We start from the raw sequence: 13,085 nt of genomic DNA, 5'->3' as shown, positions 1-13,085 counted from the left end.
AGCAGACTTGAGTCACAGACTTGCCACTTGAGCAAAGAATAGTTCTACATCAAAAGGAAGATGAGAGGAACCTTTGGCATACACGTGGAGTGCAGTCATAGTGCAAAATAGCTGAAACACCTCTTGTTAAAACTGGTGAATTACATCAGACTTCTCACATGGCTTTGTTCAGATGTTTGTGGCTCAGACCAATGGCAGCAGAGAATGATTTTAGCCTGCATCATTTGGAGAGTAACATAAGTGATGCAGTCTGTGGAAGAGTTGCTTTAGCAGTGTAGATGGTGCCTCTATCAAGGGCAGATAAAGACCTGCATGCAAGTAATACTGAGAATAAAATAGCCATCTAAGAGCTTTCTTTGAAATCCAGTTGATGCAGGGTGGAGGTTCTGTTTCACAAGGAAAATTACAGCTCTTTTGGCTGTGGTGAATTTTGCTCAGGTAGAGAAATCTTTTCTTCAGATTGGAACACAGGAAAAAATCCTCTAAGCAGGTTGGTTCCAGCTTCCATTCTTTCTTGGAGAAGCTTACAAATGCATTGTACAGTTGCTGCACTGCAGTAATAATTCTGTAGATTTAATTAATTCAGTCATCTAGTGTTGTCGTTCTACGGTAGAAAAATTATTCTTCTCCATAGCTTTACAAGAGGATTTCAGCCCAAAACAAAAGCCATCTCCTCATTCCTCCCATCTGGGACTTGACTCTTTCTTCTCTAACTTTGGTGTCTTCATGTTGTTCCTCTGCATGTCCTCACTCTGTCCTTTTCCCTCACCTGAGGGAGGATTGAAGGTCTGCAAGTCTCATCTATACACTGAAAGAATTAATATCTTGCCTGGGGCCTGCAGATGGTCCTGTTACCCCAGCTGGGCTCGGTAGCTTGAGGCCAGAACTGTTTTACAGTGGAGGTTTCTTCAGTGGCTATGCTGGGGGGCCAGCCAGGATCTCAGCAGCCAGGTGGGGCTCAGCTGCAGCACGCTGGGGGCTGATGAGCTCTCCTCCCCCTGCCCGGCAGCTAATGGGGCTCGGCTCCATGGCAGAGCCTGCACAGCCTGGGCTGGCTTTGTTGCCTGCTTCCAGGCCAGAAGGAAAAGATACCCTCCTGGGGTTTTCTTGTCTTTAACATGTATATGCATACTTTCAGCTTTCTCAGTGATTTAACAGATTGTCAATTCTCAAAGCTAATTACAGATTGGTCTTTTTGTCAGACATGGAGGATACTGCCAACGACTTCTAGAACATCACTTCTGTGAATGGCTCCAATGCAAAACCAGCACAGTAGTGGAAATGTGATGAACAAGATGTGAAGCTATCTTATAGTTATCAGCTGCTTCAAATGAAAAACAAGTCAATAAATTACTGAGCGTTGACATTTGAGGGATAAAGTTCGTTTGAGAAGCTGACATTGCTCAAGTGTTAAAATCTTTATTAAGTTAATTGAACTAGGATTGTTCTTCGGTTTTTTACTGGACAAACAGAATTTAAATTTGTTCCATATTATTGAGTTTGGTTCTGCATTGTGGGAGATAAGAAAAGCCTAACAGAATATGGGCCCTTTTCACCATTGTTAAATCCTGTTCACTTCTCTTCACTCTTGCTCAGCAGAAAGCACTCTGGGAAAGGTTCAGCTAACAGTGAGTTAAAAACCAGGTTATATTACCAGAGAACAAATTGTATAAGTAGTGGGTGGTCACCTAGTGGTGGGGCAGTGATTGGTTGGGGACACGCATGGACACTGGGTGGTCAGAAAGGTGCTTGGGTAAAAAGTCATGTGAGCAGCACCTGCAGTGGCTGGCAGCCAATGCATGCTTGCCTTGCTGAAGTTTAGAGCATTAAAAGGCCTGTTTTTTTGCAAGAAACAATTTCTCTTTACGACTGCTAAAAGGTAGCCTGTGTGTCTTTATTCCTCATTGCTACACTGCATATAGTAATTTTCCTTTTCACATCCTTCCCAGGTGCAATGAAATAGGCTTAAAATATAATTTACATCACCAAAAAAAAGTGCTTTAATGTAAATGCAAACAAGAATTTAGGTCTTTTTAAAGTATTTGCTCTCACCTTGTAGTTTTAGTTTTACAGCAGTGAGTTTCATGGATATGATAGGACCCTAGAAGTTATTACTGAGCTTGGAGTACTTCTGTGGTCTATTGCATTGCTGTGAAATGCGCTCTTATTTTTCTTCTACTTCCTATATTTATTTGATAGTGGCTTTGAGCATTGAAATAGAAAATGCAATGCTGGAATTAGATGGTTTATAGTGTTTTATTTCAGTGCAAAACTTTGATTTGCCCTGTAAAACAGTCTTATGTTTGTTTTGGAGTAGTGACAGCCCTGCAGATGATGAAATTTAAATGCACTATCATTAGCCTTCCTGTATGTGTAGATCTACCAAAAGAAACCATAACACTTGTCATATTTATTGGTATCATTAAACACTTCTTTTGTCAAACTTGCACACTTGCTGAATTTCATCTTTTTTTATCTCCTATTTTTCTACATGAATAAAAGATCATTAATTCTGACGAGGTTTGTCTGTTTCTTGTTTACCATACTGCTGTTAGTCAGCACAAATAGCCATGTAAATGACCAAAGACTGTTTCAGAATCTAAATTAATAGCTTGGGAGCAAGATTAGGTTGTTGGGGTTTTTTTTGCTTTCTTCTTAATGCAATTTTTATTCAGCTTGTAAAATCTTGATGTTATTCCACTCCCTCTACCTTTTCATCCCCTATGTTAATGTTTAGTTGGTGCTGCTCTAGATTTAATGCTTCCTGAAATTCTTTCCAGTCTTGGGTAATTTTGGACATTCTGCTTGTTTTTGAAGGTGGAGGTACAACTGACACCAAAGAAGGCTTCAGTCATCAGCACTTTATTGTTCTTCAGTACAACCTTTCATACCCTTCATCTGACATGCATTACACCTGTGTGCCCTCTGTACCCTTTTGTGACTGGTCAGTGCACCTTGGCAATTCCATGTTTCTTTACCTTCTGTACTGTTCACCTGGCCTGCACAGTTGTAGCCCATTAGGGATGAGGCTCAGCTGCAGCCCCACTCCCCATTTCCACAAACTGTGTGCCTACATCTTATACTTTTTCTTCCTGCTAAAATGGCAGTTTTTATAAAAGATTGTGACTAAACTGTGTGGAGGTACCTGCAGGCTGGGGATACCTGTTAGCTGTGAGGGTTTTCCGTTCCTGTTATATCGATGGCTAACTTCAAGGTCTATAAATTTTGATATGGACTCTTAAGGTAACTCCAGAGAAGAACTGCTTGGGTGAAGGTTGTCCCTGCTCCTCCCCTTATCCTCCTGCTCACAGTGGTGTACATCATCACCCACAGCAAACTGCTGGCATTCCTGGTCTGGTTGTGACCGTGGTGATATAGAGGCTGGAATGGAATACTGTATTTCAGATGGGAGGGAGCTACAGTGGTCATCTAGTCCAGCTGCCTGACCAAGTTACAGCCTGTTACTAAGGGCATTGCCCAGTTGCTGCTGACAGTCTTCTGGCACTGCCAGCCTCTCCAGGAAGCCTGTTCCGGTGTTTGACTATCTTACTGGTTAAAAAATGCTTCCTAATGTACAGTCTGAGCCTGGCACAGGGTTGAACCATTTTCATACATGCCATCACTGGATCCCACAGAGAAGAGCTCAGCAGTTCCCTCCTCAGGCAGCTGTGGGGAGCAAGGAGGTTACCCCTCAGCCTCCTTCCATCCAGCTAGATAAGCCCAGAGTCCTCAGGTTTTTCTTGTGGGATGTCATTCCTTTAAAGCCTTTTCATCAGCTTTGTTGCTCTCCTCTGGATGCATTCAAGCACCTTCACATCTTCTTAAATTAAGACGCTCAAATTGGAGGTTGTGGGAGTGTGGCTTTTAGGGGTTTTTTTTTGGAAGCAGATATGTTGCTGGGAATGGTGGTGGTAGGTAAGAAGCTCTTGACACTGCTCTTACAGATGAATGTGTTTTTATGTTCATGTAGCTGATGCAAAGATCTGCCTTCTCTGGCTTGATGGGATACTCCCCTGTGATAATTCCTCACATTTACAATTCCATTCAGAGATGTTGATTTTTGTAGCTAAATTTTAATTTTTAGTTGTTCTCACAGGAGCATGGAAATGTGTGCAGAATGATGCTAGACAGGTTCCACACAGGTGCTAGGCTTCTGCTGCTGTTTGGATTTGCCTCATTGCTTCCTAGTGATTCCAGGGAGGGAAATCCCTTTGCTCTTGTGTGTGTTCACACATGCACATGCAGGTCAGCTGTTTATGCAGACACTTCTGCTCAAGTCCGATAAATATCTCTTGTATGCACTTGGTTGCTGGTTCACTCAGGTCTTTGGGGAGGGGAGCTCTCAGTTCACCGTTGCTCCACAAGATAGCCTTGTGAACTCAGTGCTTAGTGCTGGCATATTTTTTGGTTTGATTATAATACTTGATTTCAGAGTAAACAAATGTCTGGGGCTGGGTTGGGGTGTTGTTCTGCAAGTACTTGGAACGTGACCTGCGGGAAGCACTAAAACTGAGATGTATGGAATGTATGGAATAAATACAACCTATTTCTCAGGACCTTGTGAAGGATGTGGGTGAGGAGAATGGTTGGCTGCCAGAAGATAGTTTTGAGAATATTATATTTTCCTCTGCAGGCTTGAGGGAAAACTTGCTTTTAATTGATTTGTGGAGCAGTTAGTTGATCCTTGAGCTGCTGTGGTGATGTAGGCATTGCACTGTTGTGATGCATTCTGGCATCATTGTTTATGAAGCAGGCCAAGATGACAGTGCACAGATATTTGCAGTTGGGTTACAGAGGTTATAGTCAGGCCAAATAAACTTCTCTAGTTTTCCAGCTGCTTTTTCTTTCTCAACCAAATTTTAGATGATGGCTTTTTGTTAATTAGCTACGGATGCTCACAGGGTTTTTGCAGCTTAGGAAGGTGGTTCTTTCTGTGACTGTTGTGATAAATGTTTGTCTTCCAGGAGGAGCAACTGTACTGAGCAATTTACCTGTGTAATTAGTAGAATGTTTTTCTGACCTATTTCTGTACACTGTTGACAACAGTAATTGCTGCTGCTGTTTCTGCGTGAACATTATACAATAAAACATGTTTCTAAGTTATTCATGTTGATTTTGACAACCTCTTAGTCTTTTTCATCTCTAAACAAAAGTGAGGAGATGGAAAATTTTCCTTGGTTTTGACAAACAGACATCCTAAATGTGACGAGACGATAATTTGATATTTCCTCCTTTTCTAATTTAGGTGTCTTATTTTTTAATTTTTTTTTGTTCTGATCGCATTTTTAAGAAAGGAGATTTTTTTGTTGTGAATCTACATGTGCAGGTTTTTAAATACAAATAGTCTTTAAAGTATTTGTGTTCTGAGAAGATCCTTAACAGAGCTAGGAGGAGAAATACTTTATGGCTTAAATAAGATGTCTAGAGCAGAGTGTAACCGATTACAGTCTGCCAAAGTTGATGGCTAACTGATGGGCAAGAAACCATGGATTTGTGTCTGGTGACATAAGCCTGTATTTGCATGGCATTTGCCCAGTTTGAAACATAGACTTCTAGAACTGAGCAACAATCTTCACTTCTAGGGTACAGCAGACAAGACAGTTCAGTTAAAAAAAAAACTGGTCTTTTCACTGCGAATAACAAGTCTCTGTGTTATGTTTTGCTCACTGAATGTGTAAGGCAAACAGAGAATCCTGTTATTCTATTTTTATCCTTTCATTCTATTTTTACCTCTACTCTTTATAGGAAAAAGAGTTATGAGTGGCCCCACTTCAAAGACAGAATTTATTTTCTTTTGTTAATTGTCATAGAGGAAGTAAAGTGCCATGTATGCAAATTGATGCTGCTTAAGTTAATGAGAAACCTGAGATTTCAACCCAAATATGGTATAAAAGTTTGGAGAAAGCGCAGCCAGGGGTTGGAAGGGTGATATGTTATTATCGGATATGCTTAATTATTCACATTATTTGAACCAGTTTTACTGTTGTTAAACCTTAAAACTAGTCACTGACTTCTTGGTTGGAGGTTTCAACTGGTTTTAGCATTAAAAATTAAAATCAGGGAGGGATTATTTTAGTTATCTCCTAAACTAAGGAGGACAGTTGTTGTTCTTGAGTGAGTTGTAGTTATGAAGGTTGCTACTGAATGTTCTCTCCTTGAAAGTAATTGCAAATTAAGTATTTATTGCAAATTAAGTACACTATGGATCTTTATAAAAGTGGCTTCAGGTTAGTATTTGCAGAATAAAGCAATATAAATCACAGAAGCTGTCTGAGGGACTTCTGGGGAATAGCTTTAGATGTTTCAATGGTTAATAACAGCACATAGAAGGTGTGATGCTTATTTCCATATTATGTTGTAGTTCTTAATTATAAGTTAATAGCAGAGCTATCTGAAGTGGTGTTACTTTAGTTCGTCGATGGAAAATCTCTTAAGGGTAAAGCCTTGCAGCCAGTGTTTTCTGACTATAACCTGAATTGTGAAAAAAAGCCAACACTTGTTGGTTAAATAGGGATTATGAATTGCAATTTGCAAATATACTAATTGTCTTTGTAACTGCAGAAGACAATGATAGAGAGTGGAGGCAGGGAGAGTGCTATGCTTTCTGTCTTAAGTAATGATAGTGCTTGACAGGAAGAGGCTTTTTGATATTATGATGGAGTGGCAGTGAGCTAAAAAACTCCACACACTTCTATTAACATAAGGTATTCCTTATAGTTTTGCAATTCGATAAAATTCTTTCAGTCCTCTGTACTCTGCTATCAAAATCCTTTTTGAGTGTCTCAGACATGGCATAAATGGCATCCAGCATGCCATGTGGATGTGCATCTCTCCTCAAATTAATGTGTTAAATCGCCAGACCTGAAAGACAGGAAAGCAAAGGCATCTCTACTACCTCTTAGCATGGAAAGGAAACAGCTTCCCTACATCTTAGTTTCCTAATGCTTACATGATTTCTTTTTTTCCCTGTATTGTATGTAATTCAATATTTTGACATGAAATAAATACTTGTAATGACTATTTTCTCTAAAAACAAACAGAAAAATACTATGAAACACCTACTTTATAAAGACAGGCTTCAGTAATTACATGATGCCATTTTCAGGTGGCCTTGCTAAGACTGACCTTGTTTTGTCCTAAACTGACCAATCTGAGGAGAAAACACTGAATTATGTCCCTCTTCTTTCCAGATCCAGAGCAGTTACACACCCAGTGTGCTTCACTGTACAGAGTTGTCTTCTGATTTCAGTCTTTAGTGTTGGTTAGGTTTTTTTTTTCTCTGATATCCCCACCTGTGAGAGTATGCAAAATACTGAAAGCTTGTCCTTGAAAGGTATTTTGAATTTGTTTTCTTTAAAACAATGATTTAAACACTTCATCATTTATCTGCTTGTAAGAAGGAAATGTGTGAGAACATGGTGCAGGAAGATACATTGTCCTAGGGTGACTTTATGATGCTTGTATCCCCAGTTGGGTGTTTTGTTTGTGCTGGATATTATATTCTGTGACTTCAAGACTGGCTCTGAGAGCAAAGATGGGGAGAAGAAGAATCACTGAGTTTGTTATCAGCCTGCTCTCACTCCTCCACTGTGGTGTCTGGGCATGGACGGGGCAGAACAGCATGCTCTGTTGTTTTTTAGTTAGTTTAGCTAGCTGAGGCAGAGAAGTTTTCCCTGGACTGTTTTTTTTTCTTTTCCTTTTCTTGGAACCATCTGGGCAGCGGCCATTGCCAGTGCCGGAGGGACTGATAAAAGAGTGAGCACCCACGGGAGAGACTTTCTGAATTTGTCATCTCTTCGGAGTGGTGAATGAGTTATGTCATCTGGTAGTGTTCATTTTTTGTGCTGGGGAGTTCTTTGCCTGTTAAATAAACAGGTTTGTTCCATTTCTCTCTGAGGAAATCCTTCCCGGACTCATTGTGGGGAGGGACTGTGTGGATTTGCTTTCTGGGGGGGGAGCCCTTTGGAGGTTTTCTCCCAAATTTGCCCTAAACCAGGACATGCACTCAGCTGGAGGTAAAATGAGTCTTGAAACTGGAAGACAGACGTCTGATGTGCTGGAATTCTTTAAGGGAGAACCTGTCGTGAGCATTTACCACAGCCATGGAACCTTTCTTTCAGAACTTGTACCCTTACACTTATAAAAATCAATAATTTTATTTTCTATATGAAAAGATATCGGGCTGATGCTTGAATGTCTTGTGATGTAGTACACTAATGTCGAGATCTAAATAGTGCACCATCAATTGAGATAATTTTTTCAGAGTCCTGTACATGCCATTTTTCAAATTTATGTAGTTCACATTACAGAAATCATATTACAGATGTCTTGTGGAAGTGATGAGTAGTGTTCTTACTTGGTCTTTGAAAACTGGATATACTGACAAAACCTGAGCATAACATTTGAAGTTACCTGGAGATGCTGTGCTAATTGATCTGTTATTTAATGATTTGCTAAGAAGCAGGAAAAAAAGCCATGCTGCTAGCTCACAGTCATATGCAAACAAGAAAAAATATGATGTGATTACAATTCCATTAATATGCTTCGAGTTTTTGCTTTTGCAGAATACTAATAAAGTAAATAGCTGCTGTTAATGTAATTTGTGTCCCATGGATTATTCTTTGGGAGACTAGTCTGCCTAAGAGCTTTAGGATTAGTCAAGGAGGGATTTGCCACTACAGGTGTTATAACAAACTGGACTGTAGCTTTATGTTACTGAGCATTCCTTCTATAGAAGCTGCTCATCAGTGTAGATTGCTGCTCTAGAGTATCTAATTGCACTGTAATGCTGATATTTCTTTCTTGTGATGATAGGAATGTAAATGAATGAAACCATTGGTTATGAAGAAAACTTAAATCATGCATAAAATTCGTCACCAGCTCACATATTTTAGCTGGATATACCCTTGATGTGACTAGTGATTAATTCATTCACATGTTTAAAATGTATGTTAGTATGTGTGGGACAAATCACATACTAACTTATCACTGTGTAAGTTTTGGTTTAGTTTCCTGCTTTTTTTTGAGTTTTTAATCTTTGTAAGTGTATGTGTTTTACAGAAAGTGCTACATTTCCCCACCTTTCCCCAAAAATACTGCTGTCCAGTTCCCTTCATGATCAAACCACTGTTCGATGTTTCTTAAAATGAGTAATATTTCCTGAGATTTTATGTTATCAGGAACTGGCACCATATAGAGATCCCTTGATATTAGTTAGCTAAATTTTAGCTTTTATTTTTGGCTTTTAGTTTGGTATAAACTTTGCAGTATTAGGTTTAGAGTTGGACTCAATCTAAAAATCTCTTTCAACCTAAATGAATCTTTGATTCTATGATCTAAATACTTTTGTTTTAATTTATGATTGTGAGTAAAAAAAAAAAAATCTAAAATCTGCCACAGTGGGACTACTGTGTGCTTTATTAATTTACTAAAGATCTCAACTGAAGGAGTGGACTGGGAATATAGAGTTCTCATCCATACGTCACCTGTGGAATGACTCCTATCTTTATTGAAATTTTTATAAGGTTATGTTACATGTATAAAGAAAAATAAAATAATTAACTTGAGGATATTTTGCAGATTGTTATAGAAGTATTACATTTGAGTTGCTCTCCAAAGTTTCCGAAGGTATCAGAAGGAGTAAGCATGTGATAGTTTTCCTGATCAAGGCAAGCCAAGACAGGGTGTCATCCCAGTTATTGGGAAATTCTCTAATTACCCAGTGGAACAACAGTGATAGTTGGCTCTTAAATTGTACAGAATGTACTTGTTGCACAGGAGAAGAAAAATAGAGATAGTAAAGGGAAATCTCAGCCAGCTGAGGTGTTCCTGTCTGGGTTTTTGGTTTTGTTTGGTTTGAGGTTTTTTTTTTTTTTTGGTTTTTTTTTGTGTGTGTGTGAGGTCTTTTTGTTGTTGTTGTTGTTGGGTTTTTTTTTTTTTTTTAGCTGAATTGCAGTAACAAGTCAACTTCTTATGAAAACAGGACAAGAAATGTTCTCTCCTTTTTCTTAAAAAAAACCCAAACAAAACCTTGGTTTAATTTTGGCATTTTCACTTTCAGTGCAAATCCAGTGGATAGTTAGATGTTCACTCTCTAAGTGTTTCTTAGTGTGGACTTTGGGGCTTTTTATAGTACTATGGGCATATAAAAGTCATTAAATCTTCTTTGTGTTTAAACAAAAAGTCAAACTAATATCCTAGGTTTGCATATCTCCTATGATGCCATAATTCTGTTTCTTCTCTTTTTTGTGAATTTTTAAAATGCGTTTAATTTTCCTCTTGAGAAGCCTTCTAACTAAGAGATTGAAAGTTAAAAATAGGTATTTAAACTGAAATGAATACTCTGCTGCACCTTGAATATGACCAACTGACCTTTGGAGAGCTGTAGACTTGTCTCTTGAGGTACCTAACCCAGAGAGGAGGTTTCTCTTTCCTCCTGTTCTGTTCCTCAGATGTAAAACAAAAAGCTAGTCCTTTCACCTTATACCTTCAGAGGCTGGCTCTTGATTTGTCTTCAGTGCTGTGGTACCGTGGGAGAGATTTAAATCTGTGCAGAGGGTGCCTCTGATGTCTGTCTCTGTGCCCCAGCAGTGCTTGGTTTTGGTGTCATGGGCAGTATCTGTGGTTCAAGAGGAGAAGCACCTGTCTTGAGCCTGGTATTTTAGTGCTTGTTGGGGAGATGATATTCTGTAATTCTTGGCTGTCAGCTAAAACTTCAGTAGGGCCATTTTTAAACCTCCCCAGCCCCTCTGCATTTTGAGGTTCAATCCAAGAGAAGCTTTGGTGGAAGCTGCTTTTAACCTACCACCTTCATAAGACATGATAAAATAGAGCCAGTGTGCTCAACAAGGAGATGAACTACCGAGGGGCCTGGAAAAGGATACACTGTGAGGTTTTTTAGGAAACTTTTGCTAAAAACTTGTTACTTTTTCATTTAGTTGTTAGTAAACCCCTCCCCCACATTATAACAGCTATATTTGGAAGCTTAAACTTCTATAACTGTGCTCTGACTGTGCTCGTTGTTTAGCCCAAGTTGGTAAGAAGACACTTTTGGGCCACAAGCACTTGGTTAAGTGTGGCAGCAGCTCTCTGGTCACAGAGAGCAACAGATCACTTTCCCAGACATTTTCCTGGGAAAAGGCTGTGAGAAGATCAGAGAAAATGAGAAACAGTTCTTATCTTCACTTGTTGCACCTGGTACTGTGAACATGTGGAATGTGTTATGGAGATTTGTTTACCCAAGGGTGGTTTCTTAATTAGCCAATGGTGATGGTGTTTGGATTGGTAGTCCAATTAGGTCCTTGTGTATCATAACTGTCTATAAAAGCAATGGGTTTCTTAATAATAATATAATAAAGAGATTGATCAGCCTTCTGTGAATAATGGAGTCAATGCTAATTATTACCGGGGGCCAACTGCGACAGTTAAGCTTTAAAATTATACTATTGTAATCTGGATTTCTATGAACACCCCATTTATATTTCTCACATCTCCCTGAATAAAAAAATTTTGGTTTTTGCTGCAATAGGTGGATGAGTCTGGAGTTTGTCTTAGACTTGCTTGACCTGTTGCTGCTTCCTGTGGACTGAAATGTCAAATGTGAGACTAAAACTTTCCTTCTCCTTCCAGGTGCCTGCTGATGGAAATGCGGGGCTGCTGGCAGAACCTCAGATTGCCATGTTCTGTGGCAAACTCAACATGCATATGAATGTGCAGAATGGAAAGTGGGAATCAGACCCCTCTGGCACCAAGACCTGCATTGGGACAAAAGAAGGAATTCTTCAGTACTGCCAGGAAGTAAGTGCTGTCTCAGGAATAAGTGTGGTGGTTGCTCTTTCAAAAGCGTAAGTGCAGGCATGTGCTGGAGAGCTCAGTCTGTAGGGAATCTTCCCTCTTTTGGTCCATTGCCTTCTTGTCCTTTCTGAAGAGGTTCTCTCCTGTTAAAACAGCTTCCAGAATTGGTTGCTGAGAGAGTCACTGGGACTGTTGGAAAATTTTCTCTCTCTTCTACCCTTGGGGGATAGTTTTTGTATAGTATATGTGCAATGGACTTCTTTCTTATAAAGTGTTTTGAATAAAGCTGAGGTGGCAATTTGTTATTTAAAATGCCCTTGAGCTTTTTAGGCTGATTTGGAAGGGTCAGCTGGAGCATGACTTCCGTTGTTCTGCCATGACACTGAAATGCACTTTTGCAGTGCAGAGTTAATGGCCTGTGCTGGACACAGAACCATTCAGAGTTTCTTAATAGAAAAGCTTCCCCTACAGATGAAGTCACAATCACTGATTTCATATTTGAGAGCAGAAACATCTTACCCACTTGCTTATATCCTAAGAACATGTGGATCTAATTTTGTTTTGTCTCTGTGATGTGATAGTACAATAACCTTGTAGCATTGTGTGGCAATTTGAAAAGAAAATGTGTTATTTCATGCAGTGGAACAAAAGGGCATGCTTTAAGTTACCTTAGTTCTTACATTTAATAATTTACCATGCCACCTCTTTTATTTTTTTAAGTGAGGGCTATTGCATATTTCCAGCACCTGATTTTTTTTGCAAATCTGAAATTTTCTCATAATTGAAACAGAGGAGAAACCTTATGGTACTTGGATTTTAAAGGCAAATACTTAAATTACAGTGTATTAAGCCCTATTTTGTGTGCTTGACAGTTTAGTAACTTAGTATTAGATGATTGTCATGATTTTAGAGTGTCTCCAGTTCCAGATAAAAGTATGGCTTACAGGGTTCTGCCCTGTTGTGGGGCAAAGTGCGGGCAGGTCTACTCCCTAAAAATGGGGTGGACTTTTTTTGGATTTTAGTTAATCTCTGTTAATTGTGTGAAGCAGTATGCTTTCACCAACTTGAAGTGAGCAGTTCTGCTGTGGTGTGTTGAACATGGGAATCTGGCAACATCCTCCCATCTTTTCTTGCTATGCTCACCAGAAGGCTTTTGGTTTGTTTTCTGGAAGCTGCTGATGTCCTGCTGTGTCCTTCCCCCACACCCCCTTGAGATGCACGGTGCAGCTGCTATGGGCTGCTGGTGGAGAAGGGACAAGGTGGTCTGGGGTGCAAGGGCATGTGGCAGCAAG

The 13,085-nt window shown here is 39.6% G+C and overlaps 1 protein-coding gene across 4 annotated transcripts in view; it reads left to right on the top strand.

Moving 5' to 3' along the window:
* Positions 1 to 13,085, top strand: part of APP (amyloid beta precursor protein) — a 198,231-nt gene that overhangs the window by 37,550 nt on the left and 147,596 nt on the right. For all 4 annotated transcript variants that reach the window (XM_059873139.1, XM_059873131.1, XM_059873121.1 and 1 more), the window contains exon 2: positions 11,629 to 11,796. In XM_059873139.1, the coding sequence (XP_059729122.1) occupies positions 11,629 to 11,796 (168 nt within the window). The remainder of the gene's footprint in view (positions 1 to 11,628; positions 11,797 to 13,085) is intronic.

The sequence above is a fragment of the Haemorhous mexicanus genome, chromosome 2, assembly GCF_027477595.1.
Source record: "Haemorhous mexicanus isolate bHaeMex1 chromosome 2, bHaeMex1.pri, whole genome shotgun sequence".
NCBI classification, from domain to species: Eukaryota; Metazoa; Chordata; class Aves; order Passeriformes; family Fringillidae; genus Haemorhous; species Haemorhous mexicanus.
Note: the sequence above shows the minus strand (reverse complement) of the source record. Positions and strands in the feature narration are given on the sequence as shown.